This window comes from Schistosoma haematobium, chromosome 1, assembly GCF_000699445.3.
Source record: "Schistosoma haematobium chromosome 1, whole genome shotgun sequence".
In the NCBI taxonomy this organism is placed as follows: Eukaryota; Metazoa; Platyhelminthes; class Trematoda; order Strigeidida; family Schistosomatidae; genus Schistosoma; species Schistosoma haematobium.
This window is the reverse complement of record NC_067196.1, coordinates 72,316,580-72,338,256: the sequence shown is the minus strand read 5'-3', so window position 1 is coordinate 72,338,256 and position 21,677 is coordinate 72,316,580. Positions and strand designations below refer to the sequence as shown.

The 21,677-nt window shown below is 34.3% G+C and overlaps 1 protein-coding gene across 1 annotated transcript in view; it reads right to left on the bottom strand.

Annotated features, from left to right (window-relative positions):
• The window catches only part of MS3_00002056 (uncharacterized protein), a 29,559-nt gene extending 9,378 nt beyond the window's left edge, over window positions 1–20,181 (bottom strand). Inside the window, exons 1-7 of the mRNA XM_051209614.1 lie at window positions 20,126–20,181; window positions 17,036–17,524; window positions 14,404–14,481; window positions 9,247–9,281; window positions 7,248–7,463; window positions 4,423–4,542; window positions 2,996–3,162 (exon numbers count right to left, since the gene is read on the bottom strand). Coding sequence (XP_051075070.1) covers window positions 2,996–3,162; window positions 4,423–4,542; window positions 7,248–7,463; window positions 9,247–9,281; window positions 14,404–14,481; window positions 17,036–17,450 — 1,031 coding nt within the window. The 5' untranslated portion in view covers window positions 17,451–17,524; window positions 20,126–20,181. The remainder of the gene's footprint in view (window positions 1–2,995; window positions 3,163–4,422; window positions 4,543–7,247; window positions 7,464–9,246; window positions 9,282–14,403; window positions 14,482–17,035; window positions 17,525–20,125) is intronic.
• Between the last annotated feature and the right edge of the window lie 1,496 nt (window positions 20,182–21,677).

Sequence of the window (21,677 nt, the reverse complement as noted above, 5' to 3'; positions counted from 1 at the left end):
ACCTCATTTATTATAATTTTATGTGACTATTAAAAAGCTATGGTTAGCATTTGATTAAATGAATAATTTAGAAATAATTAAGTGAACAACTCAAACATATCTGATTCAATTACAAACTGACCGACGTAAAAGCCAAGAAATCTAAACATGTAACTCATAAAATACGTTACTTTTAATAATATACTTTATCAATGTACTTGTTAACTAAAAATAGCTTATGCAAAGTTAATAGAGTGATAACTAAGTGTTGAAATCAATTAACATAATGTTTTTCAATGATAATTTACTTCAGTCAATGTAAAATTATCACTTATTCCTAAAAAACACCTATTCCATTTTTTATTAATACTTAATGTCAAAGGTTTATAAATCGATTGCTGTTTTGTCTTGTCATTCCTTTTTTATATAATCATTATTCCCATCTATCATGCATTTACCTTAGTTAAGTAACCAGTGGAAATCAGGAAGCGTTGGTTCAATTGTAAGAGCACTGGTTACGGTTGGAGTTTAGCTATGTCAGGATTGAGGCAGTTACCCACTGAAAGAAATGGGAGATGGTTGTGTAGTATCGCGAGTTGGTTGAAGTTAGCTATCTAAATCATTGGATACAGGCTTTTTTATCTAAAGGCTTGCCTTGAGGCCGGAATATCCTAGGATGCATCATCGGTGAAGTCATTAATCTGTACTGTTGAGGGGTCTTACAGTAAGATTAGGAAATTGAAAGCCGACTTATAATTACTATCGATTATGTATGTATTCAAACAAACAAAAAAACTGTGATTTGGCCAAATGAAACCACCTGTCTACTAAATGTACATTTGTAAATACTAAGACGGGATTAGGTTTGATACTGACCACAGTGGTCAACTATTCATACAGAATTATTTTGAAAAAGAATCTATTCACTTTACAAATTCCTGTATTGAGAGATAGAGACACAGAGAGAGCAACGAGATGTACAGTTTAGGAATTAGCATATTCCATTAAACTCGTTCAAATCTACTGTTTCAGATCTGTGTGTACACACGTACACGCACAGAAAACAGGCAGGATTAACAAATTGGGCGAAGGGAAATAAAAATGAATGGAAAACTGCAAAACAATAAAAAAGCATTAGGTTTTAAATAATACTAAATTTGGTTCACAAAAATAATTCGCTTATCATTGGTGTTTGAATCATCCCATTAATGTTTAGAACTGCATTTGATCAGTTTCTTATTGGTAAATATACATCCTGTGTGGATTGCCCCCAATATTGTCATTAAGTCACAAGTATTTCGGGCAGAGATGGATGGTAGTTAGTAGTGGAATACAGGACACAGGTTTTGACCTATTTGGGACTCACCAGCTTGATGTACTTGCATCCCAGAGTTGATGTTCACTCCGAGATTCCAGAACTCAGTAGCTAAGTGGACAACGGGATGACGTTTGAACCGAATGGTACTCACATTGAGTCTCAAAGTGAACCTCAATTCCAGGATCCCGGTACACCCAGCTGACGAGTCCCAAATAATTCGAAACCCGTAGCCTGGATTCCACTGCTAGCCACCATCCATCTCTGCCTATACAAACAAAAATAGATTATGTAAGATATTATCACCGCTATTATTACTACTTAGTTAAAAGTTTTAATTTCAAGTTATATGATTACGGAAATTTCAAATAGTTAAAAACTCTCTCTGCTTTCGAAAACAATAGAAACTGTTTTAGATTTTATTAATGGAGAATTGATTCTACTATTATTATTATTAGTAGTAGTAGTATTAGTAAAAACTCAAACATTGCTTATCCATCGGTCATTGCAGAGCATGGTATAGTGATAATAATTCAAAGGTATATTAGTTAATATATTAAATCCATTTATTATAAACTTTTTTTCTTTTTCCGTTCGATGTTTTTCATTGTTCCATTTATAGGAATTTAAATGAAAAATTTAACCAAATATGAAAACACTTGGATATGTAGTAGACCAAAACTAAATGAAAATGGGATAATTTATATTTGATATAAGTATGTGTGTGTTTGTGTATTTCTGTTTCGGTCAATAATAACAAAGGAACAAATATACATACATATAATTACTACCAATGACCGGTATCATTGTTTTCTTTAAAAAAGACTTGACACTGTCAATTTCTCATCATGAAAACAATATCAAAATACTCCACTGCTTATGTAATGCACATACGAAACAATTTTCATTACAAAATAACCACTTCACTTCATTCTCTCTCTCTCCCTCATTCCCCTCTCTTGCATACGCATAAACACAGAAATCCAACTCATCTGTCTATAGGATTTCTACCTTAACAAAGGAGTTATCTTTTGAAAGCAAAGCGCACTAAAATAAAAGATCAACTTTTTAAACAATTGTAAAGGAAACAAAAAAGAGATGTGAAAGAAAGGGATAGTTAACGTTATTCTGATTTATTGAATATTAATGGAAAGAAATATTTAAGCCCTTAAGTAATTATTTCTAAGTTATAAAAATTGGAATTTTGATGAGTAATGATAGAAAAATAAGGTGAAAATAATATTGCTGGGAAGGCTTACGTCGTTACATTATATCATTCATAATTCAATATAACGTATAGGAAAAATAATGTCGAATTGTGTTTAAGTTGAAAGTGACATTTACATATTTCAATAAACACTAAGTAAATTTCAGTGGTGAATTTTAAGTGGTATATGGCATAAACATAAGATTTGATATCAACTGGTTTGAGACAACTGATATAAGGCTTTAAACTTCATTTACATATCGACAAGTACTTATTATCAATATGTATAGGCAATGTTTAAGGAAATAACCCACTTCCTGTTGGGCCCCAACCCGGGTCATTCAATATCACAACCACTAAAAGGTTTGGCTCGAAAATGATCTCCTGTAGGATTGAGAGGATTAAAGCAGTGAAACGGATGTGAACGTAATGTAGTGTCGAGAAAACAAAATATATGTATATTAAACCAACAGAGTACACAGTCCGAAACTTACACATCATCAACTTGCATATCTTTTAAAATTTGACAATAATCTACATTCCAAACAGCTTGGTCATCCCATACTTTACTAGCCAGTACTATAGCGCATAAAACTATTCTTTTCCAAGAACTTGGTGTCAATTCTGTCTCAGCACTAGTCAAAAGACGTTCCAAGTAAACCTATATAATAAATATGATTTAAAAAATTAAAATAGGCTTCACTGATTAGCATTATTTGTACATGGTGATCTTCAAAATTTAGCAAATATCTGTATCGAAAGCAATAACTAGGCTTCATGAAAAACGAACTACAAGCGTTAACATTCTCTAATATTGACGATAGGATGTATTACAAATTTAAGGAAACAAATAGAAACTTAAGTGTTTTACAAGTTCAGTAATCATTCATGGACGTGATTACAACATGTAGAGCCCGATCAGACTTAACTGTCATTTCCACGTTACTAACTAAATTGATCGGTAAATTTCATTTTCAACTTTAGCCGGAGAGCAGTTGAACTTCGAGTGTTAACTGTACGATAAGGGGACAGTAAATTATAACCGGTATCATTGGCGACATCACTTTGTCGAAAAGGAGAAGTAAAATAACCATAGATGCAAAAATAGTATACTCTATTCATCCACAGAGAGTGGTCACTAACGTAAAATAGCTATCACTTGAGCTTTGGATAAACCAGCAAAACGAATCCGTATTCTTCAAATTTCATAATGACATACTTTCATAGCGCATCAATTGTCGATATACTTCCAACAGCACATGAGTACATTTTGTTATTCTTCTATACCTTTTCATGTTTCCTAGATTTTTATCTCTTTTGATTAACAAAAACTTCTCATCAATGTAATCTCCTCTTGCATGGATAAGTTGTTGTAACGATCCAACCTTACGAAATGTTATTCCTAGTCTTTTAAAATCTTATGATCCCGCGACATGCACGGTGTCCTTCTTAATCCCATATATAGAACATCAGCCTAGTTGTCCACATGAACTTAAATAGTCAACGCTATGAACCTACATGATTTACTCTTCAGACACCTAGAGAACAGATAACAAATCATGGTTTAACATACGTACAGCACTAAGTTTGAAAGTGGAACTATCAGCAGTTGAATTTAAAATGTTTCAACTAGTGAGTTTTGTTGCCCCGATTAAGTACTTAATTATATGAAACTGTTTGAAATAATGTGAAATGGAGACGGAACGTTAAAGTCTTGAAGTCTACACATATGTATATTTACTTCAGCATATTCAATAAAAAATATTTTTCTTAATTATATTTTAAAAATCAGATATATGTATATATGCTTTTAATTCGCTAATCTTTTTTTTCTCTATTGCAATAAATGCACATATTTATTATTCACATAAATACAAAAATATTTTTACTAAGTAATCATTTAAACTGCTATATGACATACCATAGTAACAATTGCACATTCTGGAGAAAGCTGGGCCATTTGGAATAAATTACGAATGAACCGATATACTGTTTTCAAATCTGGATCACGTGTAGCATAATCGAAAGGAACTGGCTCATTCTATACAACAACAAAAAACAATTATTTTTAAATGAAATGAAACTAACATGAAATATTTCAAATAGTTAAGTTTTAATCAGCTAATATATATATATATATATATATATATATATAATCTTATGAAATTGCATACAATGATGTAACCATTAAAATTGTAAGTGTACAAACTGAAAAGAATTATTTATAAGGATAAAGTTGAAAGTACTGATAAGTTTTTCAAAGTGAAATAAAATTAAACATTTTGTATGACAGGGTCTAGTCATCGAGACCTAACGACTTTAATCTCCAAACTAACTTCCAGATTTACAGTCTATGGAATCTGGAATATACTTACTGACATATAAATACACTTTGGTGGGACCATGTGTTCTGAGATTTAAATGAGGACTGTTACCAGAATTGTTGACCACAAGTATTGTTCATCAGGGTTACCCTTTGTCCCCTTTCATTTAATTCTGTTATTGATGTCCTCCTGGAAATTATATTTTCATCCTTTAACTTTCACAGATTAATTTCCAACAACGAAATTACCTTGTCAATTTAGAGTAGTAGATTATGTAGTGTGGTTTGGGGAAGACCATGACAAAGTCCAGTCTTCTGAGCACAATAAGCAACAATGCGAGCAAACTTAAGACGTTTTTCTCTCCCTCTAAGTGCGAAATGTTGCTTCATGACTGACCTGAGTCAAAGCCTGAACTAATAATGGGGAGTGAATTAATTTGTTAACTACTTCACTCATCATGGAAGTCCTATAGACCGCGATGGATTGGTGTCTGATAAAATCTCAGCAAAGATTCAGAAAGTTTTATTAGCTTTAGCAAACTTATATCACCTTTCTATCAGCTAGCCAAATGATGAGTTAACTGTGTAGCATTCCGCTGTTTTACTAAATTGGTGTGACAAATACTCATTAACAAAAGAGGATATTTGTAGGATGCTAGAAGTCCATCAAATGTGTCTTCCAAGCTTTGGTCGTGTAGTGGAGAATAATCGAGTGAGTAATGCTAATATATTCGCCGTAGGATATAAGATGGAAATTAGAAAGCAGTGAATTAGGTTATGAGTCTTCACCAATTGAAGTGGTTGAGACACATATTACGTATGTATGACCGTCATCTGCCTTAATGGATGATGTTTGTATATGTAAGAGGAGGCTGGAAGAAAGTTGGAGTTGATCAAACCAAGACGTGGCACCAGTCCACAAAGTCAATGACAATTAAACTGAGTCATGTTGATAAGTGCAGACAACCTGACTTGGTTGGTAACCGAGTGATTTTTGTGACCAATGTTTAGAGATTTTGGATGATGTGGTTTAAAATTGGTTAGAATGACCCAGGTTCATCCACTCCTTATCTTTCCTGAGATCTCGAGTCCCAATATTCCTCCATACATATCTTTTCATTCTTTCTTGTCGAACAACATTATCTGTGTGTAATCTTCCATATTGGTATTTCTAATACATCATTTAAACTCCTTTGCAATTTATTGTGTTTATTTCTTGTTGTTGTGTAACTTGGACCAGGTTTCCCAGTCAATCAGTCAGTCAGCTACAACGTAGTACCAAGCACATATGCGCATTGGTCGAAGTTTTCATACCTCATTAGCACAACAAGATGAACACCGGATTCATAGAAGTAGTTGTGGTAATTTATAAAAGAACTATTGTATGTAAGGATATAGTACAGGGGAGAGATTTTGGATTATGTAGTTTGAAATCGGTTAGAATGACCCAGGTTCATCCACTCTTTGTCCTCCGTTGGATCCTAATTTTTTAAAATTATCTTAAAATTGTATTTTATTATTTCATGAATACCTATTTTCTCGAAACGTATATTCTATGCCTAGTCTTTCCTATCACGACTAATACTTACAATTTCTATTACTCGGAGATTCATCTTGACAGTTTTACCTTGCCAAGTTAATGTGGTGTGACAATTTGAACCGAAGCACATATGCGTCAGATCCCATGTTGGATTTGACTTTCAGTAAGGTTAATCCTAATATACGGACTGTAATTGTTCAAGTCTTTATCTGGTAAAAAAAGCTTAAATCGGTAAGTGTAAACTAATCTCTAACTTTTGACATTTAATGCATATATACTTTAAATGAGGTTTCTCGCCACAAAGAACTCACGCTACATAAAAACATTTAGTTTAAAAACAGAATATTGAAATGTTTATGACCAAGACGATAACTAAAGAAGTGACACATGTAAAATGGACGTTTAATTCAAACAAAAACCACTACTTCATAAACGTATATCGAGTATGAATTCTTTTAAATTTAATTAGATACTTTTCATCACGAAATACAGACAGTTAGGCTGATATAAAAGACAATATTGAATAAATGTTTTACACTTAGTTTTAAACAATTGTATAAGTGTTTTGGAATCTCTCAGAATTATCTTTAAAGAATCGAATTTATTGTTGTTATTATTATTATTTTAAAGTGCCACCTTTAAGAACCAAGTAAGCCTTTGTCTCATTCACTAATATAAAAACTGAGACTCAGAGCTACATGATTACAGGTAAAAAAACCTTTAGCTTAGGCGGCCGGATAAAATAACTAGTTTTTATCCAAATACGCGCATCTCCGTAGTCAAGAGCACTGACCTGTACATGACTATTGGGTTACATTAATTAAATACTTTTAAATCAGAATAAAATAAATTTCTTTGCAAACTAAAGATAATGAAAAATCACCTGTATAGGATGTAAAGATTCATCGAATATTTCAATCATAGGATCACAAGCAATTTTATGATTTCTATGCTTAATCTGTAAATAAATTGCCTGAGCTAATGCGCGAACAGTGGATTTAGGATCTGGTCTAGTTACAGTTGAATCATGCAGCCATATAGTTGATGTAGAACTGGAACGATAAAGTACAGGAATGGTATTTTGACGAGTTCGTGGAACCTGTAATACACATAACGAAGAATATATATATATATATATATAGAGAGAGAGAGAGAGAAAAAAAAAATATTAAATATTTTGGAAATTATTAATTACACTGAAATTATAATGTTAATTTGAAGGAGAGAAGTTGTTGTTGTTGTTGTTGTACGTAATATTGAGAATAGTTTAGTCTTTATATCGGCATGTCAGTGTATGAACTATTTTGAATAATTGAATTACTTACACGGATTGATAATGTAACAGTTTTAAAGCATCAAAGCTTGGAATGGCACTTTGATTGAGAAGTTATAAAATTGGTTGGAATGAGGAAATTGAATAAGTATCGTATAAAGATAAAAGACCCAATATATTTGGACCGAAACGAAGTCAATATGGTGAGCAGTTTGAGCTAAAACATACACAGTCACAAATTTGTCCAAATATATACCCAATTCGACAATTCAATGTTCATCATCACTACTAACAAATATGAGCCTTGAAAACCAAGTATATATCTGTGAACTCTGCCATGAGCTACACTTTTTATGCAGGGGGTTAGTGATAATAACTAGGTGTTTAAGTTGACGTATGCTGAACAGATATCAGATAAGTAACTTCAAAGTTAATATTCGGACGTTTTAATCACTAACTTAGTAACTGATTCATACAAAACTCAGACTAGGATGATACAACTTGAAACCTTTCACCTTCCAAACCTATTCTTACTTCAAGTAACCTAAATCGTTTAGATCAGAAAAAAATACACATAATATGACTTAGCAGTCACACCCATACAATAAGGATAAACAGCAATACGCATCTGTGACGGACGTGTTCACCGTTCCTTATATTATACCTTACAGCCTACTAAATCTATAAGTGCCGTTACAGTCCCACAGTTTTTTGTTCTTATGCAGTATTATCGAGGAGCATTGCAAGAAAGTACTTTTTTATTCATAAACACAAGTTGATTTTGACAAAAATAAATATCACAGATTGAAAACATGAGGCAATTGAAGCTAGATCGCTATGGAAAACCTGAAAGCACTGGATGACCGTTTCGTCCTAGTATGGGACTCCTCAGCAGTGCGTATCCACGATCCCGTGCCCCGCGAGATTCGAACCCACGACCCATCACTCTCGCGCCAAGCGCTTAACCAACTGGACCACTGAACCGGCATCCAATGGTGTTAATGTGTAACTTCAACCAATCCACGAAGTTGCGCAACCGTACACTGTTGTCTTCAGTGAGCTGATATCTCACAACAGACCTGGTTGAACTCCACTGGTAACGGCTTCTCACTAGAACTCCAGGAGTATTTCTTGAAGTCAGTCACTAGTGAGCAGATGATTATTATCAAAAGGGGTTTGTGGAGATTTTAGAAATTTCACAGATTGAAATCATGAGTCAATTGAAGCTAGACCACCATGAAAAGCCTGGAAGCATTGGATGGCCTGGGTTCGAATCTCGCGGGGTAAGGGATCGTGGATGCACACTGCTGAGGAGTCCCATACTAGGACGAAACGGCCGTCCAGTGCTCCCAGGTTTTCCATGGTGGTCTAGCTTTAATTGACTCATGATTTCAATCTGTGAAATTTCTAAAATCTCCACAAACCCCTTCTGATAAAAATAAATATCCCATTTAAAAATTTATTATTATGCATACAACAAATATATACATAAGATAAAAACTAATGAACAAATAAAATATTACACTGTAAAAATCATCAAATATGAAAGTAAACGGTTATTTTCAAATTACAGTAAATTAGAAAAATACATATTCAATCATCAACTTACATTACGATCATATTTAGTTCGAATTTCACGAAGTTCTATGGAAATAAAAGAGAATTAAACCAAAAGTAAAAACCATTTTCTATTGAATTTGAAAAATAATATGTAAACAATGATATTAACAAGTGGCATTACCATGTTTTAACTTGATTTCATATAAATTGAGCATTGAGTAGATTAATATCAATAAAAATAATCTAGTTGTAATATTCTACTGAGTAGAAAAATTAAGTTTTTGAATTGTTTGACATTTCGTAACTTAGTGTAGGCCACTTCTTCAGAGAATAAAAAACAAATTAAATTAACCCACGTCTCAATAGTACAAAGGAATAAACTAAGAATATTTGGTGCAAAAAATTAAGAAATCCCTAAAACTGTGCTTAGATACAACTTTGTTTACTTTTAACTGGACATTATACAACTAAACAAACGGAGTAGCAATGCGATCTCACGGGTCCCCGATTGTAGCCTACCTGTTTATGTCACATATAGAATCAAATATTTTCGCCAAAGACACTAAACCACGAATTTAGTTCACATATGTAGATGATACTTCTGTTACCATAAAAAGGACTCACCTAAAATATTCCGCTAAATTGATCAATACTCTCTCGTTGCACATTAAATTTATGTACGAGAATCAAAGGGAACACGGTGAGCTGCAATTTTTAGATTGTTCAGTTAAAAGAAATCTAAGTGGAGCTCTAAATCGAACCATTTACCGAAAACCAATACACTCAAATCGTTATATCGACTTTAATTCAGAACACCATTCAATGCAAAAATCTCTCTAGCCCTAAACCTCTTTAGAAAAGTAAACAAGATTACTATATCTGAAGAGTATAAACAAAAAGAACGAAAGGATATGATTAACAGCTTACGACTCAATAATTTTCCTATGAAGATTATTAAAAGTGCGATATAACGAGACGTCTTACTGTTAAATAATAATCCGAATGAAATATCATGGATTGGTACTGTAGTTTTACCATACCACCATAGTATAACAGAACTCGAGTCTTAAAACAACACAATTAAAGTATATTACAAAACAATGAACACCCTTCGAAATGCTTTGGTTCGCATAAAGGAAAGAATCCCCTTTATGTCAACACAAAATTATATCTACAAATTAGGATGTGTCGGTTGTGGTGCCTTCTATATTGGAGAGTCATCTCGTGAAATCTTGACTCGAACCAAAAAACACCTTAGGTAAACAAAGAAACCGTAGAACTGGAAAGAAACAAATTAAATAGGCAATGGAAGTCCATACCATTTTCAACAACCATCAAGTCGCTATTAAAAACACCAAAATAATACAAAGAAGGCTTTTCCAACTGCAAAGAAGAGCGAGTAGCAGAAGGTTTCCATATGTTGCTTAATTTTACTGTCCTCAATAGAAAAGGAGACCTCACTACCCTCCGACTTCGACCATTTCTTCGAGCTACCATGTCTGATTTTATTTACACCTCACACCATTATCGTACATACAAGTTCAACTCTCCTTTCACATCACAAATGTCACATTTTTCATCCTTTAACATACATACACAAAAATATGTAAATATGCCTCACATAAACCATCTTGACCGGAATAACATGACATTGACTTGATCAGACATGCTTTGATTGATTGCACCAAATATTCTTACTTTGTTCCTTTGTACTACTTAAACTTAGGTTAAATCAATTTGTTTATATATTCTCTAAAGAAGTGGCTTGATGATATTAACAATTTACGGAAAATTACAATTACAGATTCCAAGCATGAAGTGAACAAAAACTAAACACTTTCGATTAAAATGATTGAAAAGAGTAACATTTTTAAAGTGCGTTGTATACTTGATTAAATTGGTAATAATGTCCACCTTCACAAACCAATAACTCTGATTTGAATAACTAATCCAACACAGAGTAACACCTTTTTTGAAAGAGGTTACAGAGAAAAGGTGTAGTGCTCCGTAAATATATCAATCTAGTATTTGTGCTACTAAACAATAATTGAATAGGTAGGCACTTATTTCTAAAAAGATCTTTTCATAACACAAAGATGACTAAACTAGTTTGTGATCCACGCTTGTATTCATCCTCTACTACAGGAAGTGTTGCACAGTCGATGCTTCGTAAAGTCTGTATATTTTTATGAGCGCAGATGACTTTAATGATATTTTTCTGAAGTCTAACAGTAATAATGTTTTAAGTCTTTTCCGTTCTCTGTAGACTAGGTTGTTTAAATTATAATGGATTCCGAGGTTCATTTGTTTTAATGATAAATATATTACACTAAAATAGGTCGATTTTCAATGTCGATTCGGGTTTTGGTCAAGTTATCATCAGTACGAGAGAAATGGATTAATTTCTTGATACGCTGTGTTTATTGGAGAAAAACTTTTTTTGTAAAACGGTAAATTATATAAAAAGTTACTAAGTAATTAATTACTTTATCCATAATTACATGCAATCAGTCGTGAAATTAAATCCCAATATACCAAAGCTTGTAACAAAAAGTTAATATCAAACTAATCACTCAAGTTGTTTTAAAAAATGACCGATCAAATTTCAGTTTTAAATATCAAATCTGGAGTGGAACAAGCTCCTACGAATGGAGAAACAATGAAATAAAGGAATAGAAAGTATGCGATGAAATTAAGGTCTAGGAAAATTAAAAAGTCAATGCATCTGCCCTAATAGAAAATATTTGGATTCTTCTTAACTACAGCCTCCAACCCCATCTATGACGACAGCTCACACCAATATCCAATGACCTCATTAAGTGGATTGATTTACTCATAACTAATTCCTTATCGAATTGTATAGCTTCTGTTCAAATAGCTAAGTAGTTGTTTACTGAAAGATATTAATATTTGATCGATTTAGTGGCACATTTACTTAAACATCATGTACCAAGTAACCGAAACAGATGCGGGTTTTACTATAGAGTATATGTGTATGTTACTTACTATTCAATAAGTTAACCTTGAATTGAGCATTAAACATTTAGTACAAATCAATTATTTTTTGGTTACTGAAATGGAATATATCACCGACAAATAACCGAATCTCATTATACTGAGAATATAATTAGGTTGTTATACTAAGGTTACAACGAATACACGCAATGTACTACTTGGTAAATAACCTATGGAGGGAAACGAATCCATTGGCATTACACTTACTGCCAAGTAGTGCCTAGAATTGGTGGGGAATATTTGTAGCTCAGATGGATAATTTTGGTAGAGTGCCTAGAGTCTGAGGAGGAAAGTGAACTACATTGTGAGTAGTCTAAACCAATAAACAGTTACTGCAAATTGCTGTTAACTTAACCCTGCTGTAACTTACTTCATATAGGTATTTCACTGAATAAAAAGTAAAAACTAGAAGAATTATAAATCAGACATTCAATACGGTTTGTACTATTCCAATTACTCTTAAGTAGCGATATCTCTAGTCAATCAAGATAGACAAATAAAAATGACAAATTATTGACAGATAGATGTGAAATGGGTATAATCAAGTGCACGAGACAATTGCTTTGAATAATCTAACTCTGTAACGATGAACAGTGTTGCACCGTAGATTATGAAATATAGCATTTGTGATAGAGATAATGATCATAAAACTGACTGGTTCCATAAAGGTAGGTGAGGCAATATTTCGGCTTCTGATCTTTAGTCTTAAAATTCAATGCATGAATCTCTGAATTGCGACGCTATACAGAATATGCATTTTATTAATAATTCTACTTGGGTGATAAAATAGGCAAGAGGTGAACGAAATGCACATGACTGACATAATTATTCTAGTGACCTTACTCAGATGACATGAGAAGAAATGAATTCCCATGCATGAAATCCGTCCATTTCTAGTAATTTATAACACCATGCAAATACGCTCCATCAACAAACTATTCCATCAGGGAATGTCCTTATAACAGATTTACTCGATAAAGCGTTTCATACATACATAGAAACAGCGTAAATATATCAAACCTGAAACTAATCATGTAAGTATTTCGCAATACGGGCTACGATATATATTTAATAATAAGATGTTACATTTTTTAAATGGAGATTTTGTGTATGGAAGAAAGAACTTAGTAAAATCAGTGCTTCTGTTTTGTTTTTACAAATCTAAAAAGATTATGAATAATTACGATGTTAAGGCTTTTTCAATCAATTAGTTAATACAGAACAAAAGTTCGATAAAAAATAATACATTGTGCTAAATGATAATACAACAAGAATACAGAAAATAAATAAACAGCATGAGTGATCACTACAGTCTTTTTTTTAAATAAATGAAAAACTTTTAAGCTTGGAGTTTAACATTGTTTCTTTATCAATTTCTTTACTCATATAATTAATATACACCTGAAACTTTGTAAACATTACTTTGAAATATACATGTTATGTGAAGGCTAAAGATGTTTTAAACATAAGTAGGTGGGAGCTGAAATCAAAACCTTAATCTAAAAGTTTAATCCAATTGAGTTACGGTACCACGTTGGTCTGCTTAATAATTCTAGGTCTAATGCTCACCCCTTTTCCTTTCGGATATCCATTATTATTACCCCCCCCCATCTATATGAACAATCACAATGCAAACGCGTAGCTCATTTAAGTTTCACTTATTTTCATTCTTTTAATTGTTATGGATTAATTGGCATACTTCTTTTCATGTATTGATTAGTTCTTGTTAAGTTTTTATGACTCAATGGCTTTTGAAGAAATAACTTGACATATGTTGTTCGTTCACAAGTGGATGCTTTAAAGTGATACTTTCATGAGATGAAACTATTGACCAATACTGAGTCCACACAGAAAAATGCATCATTGACGTTTTGAAACAATATACACTAAAGAGGCTAAGTAACCAATGACTATAAACCATTATTAAGTCTTGTGAACCTTTTCAGGAGGAGGACTCATCAAAGTCTGTCACAATCATCCAAATATGGGTCACATTTGAATAAATAGGAGAAAACGAGAGTGATAGGATAAAATGAAATGATGTTTATTAACCAGTACACCAACTGAAGTTAGACATTAGAGAAAGATATCTTACTCTTCATTGATAAAGACAAAATTATACTAATGATAAAATTTATCAGTATTAATCAAACGTGTGGAATGTTTACAACAAACTAAGTAAAAAACATACTTCTTTCAATGTCTTTACTTGAACGTTGCATAAATAATGTTCTTTTAGTTGGATTTAAAGATGGATCAGCATCAGTATCTAAAAAACGGATTAGGACAAGAACACTGTGAGTAAGCTGTTAAATATATAACACGGTGTAGCACAATCTTGTGAATATTCAGGACTCAACAAGTACAAAATTTATTTCTAAATAAACAGCAATAAATTAAGCATAAATAAAAAACGCTTAAATAAGTATTAAATGTTCGGAAATAGTCAATAGGAGGCCATGAACTTATGTTTCATAACTAAAGGGACACTATAATTTTAAGTATAAAACGTCCATTAGGTTGGTATTACTGTTGCTTGGGGCTGGAACCATGTCATTCATTGCTACAGTCGGAAAAATTTTAAGTACTAGGCCCCATCATTGGATAGGTCAGTCAGTCGTAAACAGCGTAGAATGTGGGACAAGTGTGTACTGGGTCAAGATCGTAACCAATGGTTGGAGACTCTGGGTGACATGACTCAAAATCAATAACAATGGAGTAGGTGTATATACTCTATGTCTTCCCTTTAAGAGATTAAAATCACTGTACTATGTCCTTACATACAATAGTTCTTTTATAAATTACCACAACTACTTCTATGAATCCGGTGTTCATCTTGTTGTGCTAATGAGGTATGAAAACTTCGACCAATGCACATATGTGCTTGGTACTACGTTGTAGCTGACTGACTGACTGACTGATTGACTGGGAAACCTGGTCCAAGTTACACAAAGGAGTTTAAATGATGTATTAGAAATACCAATATGAAAGATTACACACAGATAATGTTGTTCGACAAGAAAGAATGAAAAGATATGTATGGAGGAATATTGGGACTCGAGATCTCAGGAAGGATAAGGAGTGGATGAACCTGGGTCATTCTAACCAATTTTAAACCACATCATCCAAAATCTCTAAACATTGGTCACAAAAATCACTCGGTTACCAACCAAGTCAGGTTGTCTGCACTTATCAACATGACTCAGTTTAATTGTCATTGACTTTGTGGACTGGTGCCACGTCTTGGTTTGATCAACTCCAACTTTCTTCCAGCCTCCTCTTACATATACAAACATCATCCATTAAGGCAGATGACGGTCATACATACGTAATATGTGTCTCAACCACTTCAATTGGTGAAGACTCATAACCTAATTCACTGCTTTCGAATCTTCGCTTAGTATCCTGATTCGGTCTAGGCATCCGGGCAGTATCAAAGCCCACACACAAATCAAATGAAATGACTTCGCCGAGTGCTCTATGGCTGAACTCGGCATTACTCACTCGATCATTTCAAAATACATGGCCAACACTTGGGAGATACTTGTAATCTTTTGTTGCACGCTTACACATCAGTACTCCGAAATAACCACTGGTCTGCGGGGAATGGCTCCTTAAGAAATCCACCGAGCAGTATTCCAGCCCTTACACAAATCGAATGATTTGTGTGGCGCATATATATTTGGTGTCTCGTTGTATCAATGTTTATGTGTTGAAATGAAAAAATACTAGTAATTAATAAAACAGTCAGGCCATAATTGATTGAAGAACAAGCGACCTACAAGCTAGTTTCCTTCAATCATCTATGATTGTCAACCATATTTATTTTGTGTTCATATTCGGTATCTAAACGAGTTACTTTATTACGTGAGAAATGAGTTTCTCTGGGTTAGTGGTCTTGTCTTTGATTTTAAATCATTTGCAGCCTTAAGTCAATAACAGTTTCATGAGCAGCCATCACTCCGTTATATTTCACAGCATTGAGTTTATTTATTGAATAGCGTTCTATTCACTGATTTTAGCAATAGGAATTTCGATCATCAAAATCCTTTGGCCATAACAACTTATCGCTTTTTCAGACAATCAATCAGTGATATAAAATCAACTTATGACATAGATGAGTGTTTATTGAAGTTTGAGTAAAAACGAATACGTAACGTGAATGATATTAAAAAGCATATCAGATTATTGCTTTAACAAATAAAAATGCAAACTACCAGCTTACACACATAATAAAAATAATTCGTAATTAATATTTAGAGCATAAAGCGTTATAATCAAACAGCTGTAGTGTCTAGCATTATGTCAGGCCCACATGGGTTGCTCTAGCTTCCGGACAGGCCGATTTATTTGTCACTCTAAAGTCACACTTTAACCTTGTCGGTTATTCGCTTACAACCTTGACTGATTTTATATGAGCGTGTGTGTACCGCTCACAACATTCATCACATGTCTTTAGCTTATTTTCGTCTGGTTAGAAATATTGATTTCCGCTTTATCAAATGGAGTTGGCGCGCTTGTCTTTCCGATCTGCTTCTCCATTCCGTTTCTCTGATTGCCTGTGTGGCACGAGTGTATGAAATATACATATCCAAAATTCATGCTCATATTTGGTTTATTTGATTCCGCTATTCACTAACGCGAGTTAAGTTGATAATTATATACGAGGGTATCCGGGATGTATATTTCACTAACATCACTGTTTGACCAAATTGGAGTCAAATAAGTGGGCCACGAAACACCAACTAACAAATAGCTTGTTGAAGGTTCAAATTAACTTGGTACTTTAATTATGAAAACTTATCATCAACCGAAAGACTTACCATCTGGTTCTCTCTCTGAGATATGCTGCAAGTTTGAAGTGCTTGATTGTGTGTAGACTGAGGAAAGCATGAAGTCTGAAGGTTCGACGCTCATACCAAAGTCCCCTTGTGTTCGATAAGAAAAGTCTCTCACCCCTTGCATATCTCCCAGAGGAGCTGGACCATTGTGCCCTGCTCTAGAAATGCGACTATCTGAACGATGATAAGGATGAGAATTATTTAAATGTGAAGGATCATTTGATAAAGAACGATAACCAGATAAACCATCCTTGGCACATTCCGAGTGGCAACCTGATTGTGATTTTCCTACATGGCCAACATGATTAGGAACGGCAGATCCATAATTGATGACATTTGTTTCACCCATCGGTTTGTCATGAGACTTCCAAGCACAACAAGCACAAAAGTTTCCCATTTTTAGTTTGTATTTTGAGCTAAACACATAGAAGTCGAAGGTACTACTAACTCATTGTTCGAACAAAAGACAGGCTGAAATTTTTCAAAAAAACATGACTTTATTTATATCTCTGTATTATAAACACATTAAATTCAGCATAATACTGTCTTAGACCTAAAAGTAAGTCAGTGTACTAGTAAACATTATTTCTTATTCGTCAACGGATACTTGTTTATTGGATTGGACCAACTTTAACCAAAGCATACATAGTTGAACTTAACTAATTAACAGTTAGTTGTTCAGGTTGTTGTTGCCTTATACTATAATTCACAGCAATCAGGATGAAAAGATTTCGGATGTGATTTAAATAGAGAAAATGTACGTTTTTACAATGTCATTTTGCAGAGTACATAATTTCGTACCTTATACAGTATCCTTAATCCAAAACATGGTTAGTAAGGAAATATGTTTATGCTAATGACAATGGAAGAAATAGCGACTGAAGTAGTAAATTATTGTAACAACTTTGACGAACAAAACATTTAACGAATAAATTATCCAAGGATTGAAAGTCTACAACGACTATGACTTGATGGAGTATAGAGTCGTGCATGAAATGGGTCAGTGAAAATTGTGGCCTTTTAGTGATTGTAGTGACTGAAGGATGTACTTAATATCATGATCCATACCCTGACAGAATGTGGATTGCTGCCTAGAGTACTACTGGATCTGGAAAATGCTGTGGAGAGACTTCATAACTACATTGATTCATGCAGTTACCGACTGTAAGTTTAAGCCATTTTAGCAATGCGGACGCAATTACTAAAGATATCCTAGGTATCATGGCTCAACATTTATAAATGGTGTGCGTGGTTTTATTCCTTAACTCGTTTCGTATCTTAAAAATCTAATTCTTCAACATTTGCTCACTTCATATAGACCAAGAACCTTCATGACTCTATTATAATCACTTGTTAATTTCCTCTTTATGCGGCATCATGAGATTTAAGGATATAAACATAATATAAGCAAATTTGTGTCAGTGCGGTTAATATTTTGAATCAATGTTTAATACATGATCCACCCCGAGTTTCATCTAATTAATACATATAGCACAGCTCTGATTCACACCACCTGATGGAGGTCATGAAGCGCCAAACGATTTACCGACATACTCTTGAATATGGTGGTCTTGGATGAGGGCAGTTATCACTTCCCGGTTGCCCACACCGTGGAAGGGTTCTTCTAGAGGTACCCAAAAATGAAATCGGGTTAGGGTTGGTCTTAGTGACCTGATAGCGTGACCGCAGTGCCCGAGAGACAAGCGCTAGAGATCGATCACACACGACCATTTTGTGGGTAATTTTTGTGTTAGCTCCATACATGTTGAGAACTTACTTCCGGAGACGGATATATGTAAGATGAAGTGAGATGTGCATTTTTAGGGTCGACCTTTTCTAATCCCATCCTTCCTTTGTGGGAGTGCAGCATCGCTATTATGCTGGTTGTCTAAAGGAAACACCATACTGCTAGCACACCTCTGTACAGTTAGCAGTACAACTTCGCCCTCGGACCTTGGTTTTGCCGCCTTTAGTCCTACCGCTCTTTAACCAACATGTCTAGCATGGTAGGACCCTGAGGAACGACTGTTTCAGCCAATATAGCCCGACTGGTTTATCACAATAGGGAAGCCTGGCCGCCACGTCAAGGTAGCAGCAACGGTTGGGGAATTCAAAGCCGCTAACAGAGCTGTCTTGTTCAATTTTGGTCTTACACAGTTCCCCTCTATCTTCATACACTGATCAAAATAACTGAAACAGATGATTACTTCTTATCCACAAAATATTCCGATTAGTTGATTTTATCTGGGATAGTCAGTTAGCTGGTCATATCCAACTAAGAATCCCGGGTGAGGATAACTATTTCGGTTTACCAGTGTTATCATCGCAGAGAAAATCACGGAGATGTAACGAGTAAAAGACAAGATATAAAGTGCAATGAATCTAAGCATGGAGAATACAATTTACAAGCCACAAACGAAAATTAAGAATCGAAAACATGAAATGACACCAAACTAGAGATTAAGTATAAATGCAACTGTTCAGTGGGATTGTGTTATCCGGCGGCTTGGAACATTCGCAGTTTAGACCAGTGGTATTTCAAGCTTCAAACTGTTGCATAGACCAGGAGACAGAATAGGGACTTGAAAAAAAGGTTTAATATTGAGAAACAAGTAGAGAATGTTTTTAAAAGGACCAATTAGGCTAGAACACAATAGAAGACGGAATTAAGAGGAAAATCAGCCGCCAATCGACACTTATTTGCTGAACGTTACATGCAAAGCACTACAAGTTCAGTAAAGAGTACAACCATAAGGACATATGTATCTTTAAATCTAACACGTAGATAAGCTTATAGTGACCTAAAACTGTGGTGCACTTTGGGAATAAAGTGCTAAGCCTGCCACCTCACATACCTCGTAACTCAGCAGTAAAGCCTTCACCTCTAGTAATTATACAAACCACATGCTTCACCCGTTGTGTCGATAACCTTGTAATTATGACCACCGTTTAGTATCTACACAAAATGGCACATATTAAAATATTTGCGTACTAGGAATTCGGATTTAAAATGAGCGAGCTTAACAACTAAAAATTCCCTTCCATTAAATAATAATTCAGGTTGCAAGTTACCCATGAGCCCGAAGACCTTGAGATTCATAGTAGCCAGATTTCGGCGCCAGAAACCCTCAATCTTTTTCTACAGAAAAAAACTGTAATAAGTCTTCAGTTGTAAGGATAGGAGGTTAGTGGGCTTAAATTAATCTCATAACCTGCAGTTAGGCAATGGAAATATGTTTAGTCGTGTCAGTCGGTCTTCATAAGATAAGCCAGAGAGACCATTTGCCATTTTGGTCCATCGCCGTTCTAGCCTATCCGCTTCATACTTGAAACAAAGACTCACCACTTGAATCACATATTTCAAATACGGCTTTGAAAAAGTCGGATACAACACCCTGGACATTTATTTGTCGAAGTAGTAAAACGACTCTAGAATGTCCTATGGGACTCTGAAGCCTTTGATAGCAGCAGCCTTGGATTTACTTGTTGAGTATTATGACTACTTGGTTTTTGTAGTCCATTACTTTAGGTGACACAGTTTCACTTATTCTGTGGTGATATGAATCAACGCAGTTATTTATTTGCAACACTACACTTTTATTGAACTTAACTTCAAGTGATTACCTACACATTCACTTAGCCAGTGAATTTAGGTCATCATGTAATGTTATTCAATTCGACATGCTGTATGTGGGTCCCCAAATATTTATGTCATCTGCAGAGAGTAAAACATATTTTTTACTACAGTTCATAGATCATTTACATAAAGTATAAAAGGAAGGAGAACGAGGATTGCACCTTGATGAACTTCACAATTTACAAATTCCCACGTTGATAAAGCCCCGTTCACCCATACCTTTTGTCTTCTCTCACTGAGAATGTTACTTATCCAGCTCATAGTTTTCATAATGGATCCTGAAACGATCTAGTTTTTACTCAAGACCAAAATGAGAGACCTTGTCAAAAGCTTTACTTACATCCGTGAAAATTACATCTGCTGGACCATTTTAATCTCTCAGTGCAGCCAAAGTTTCCCTTGCAATGAGCAGATTTGCCAAGCGTAAAATGCCTTTCCGAAAACCATACTGTTCTATGGATAAAAGATTATTCCCATTCACATGATTCGAAATGGCCATTCAAATAATGTTTTCCACACGCTTGACAAATAAACTGATTAGAACAACGGATGATTAGTTACTAACTAAGTCTCTGCTACCCGCTCTATAAACTGGACCGATGATCGCGTCTTCCTAGTCCCTTGGGAGTCTCGACTAACGCAAAGACATATCAGGCAGTATTGTAAGAGGTTCGACAATTACATCCGCCAGCGTTTTCATAATCATGGGATCAAGACCATCAGGATTACTGGCCTTGACTGGTTTAAGGTGGTGAAGTAATCGTAAAACAGTTCAATCGACAAGCCTTCACTATCATCAGTGATGATTGATCATTCATCACCATTGGTAGAGAACACACTACTAGAAATTTCTGATGAAACTCGAGCTTTTACAATATCATTTTCTGTCAATATTAACGGATTTACTTGCATCAAAAATGGTGGAGTTCCATCACTTCTACGATATCCCTTCTTTGAAAACAAGAACAACCTTTCCAAACTATTTTC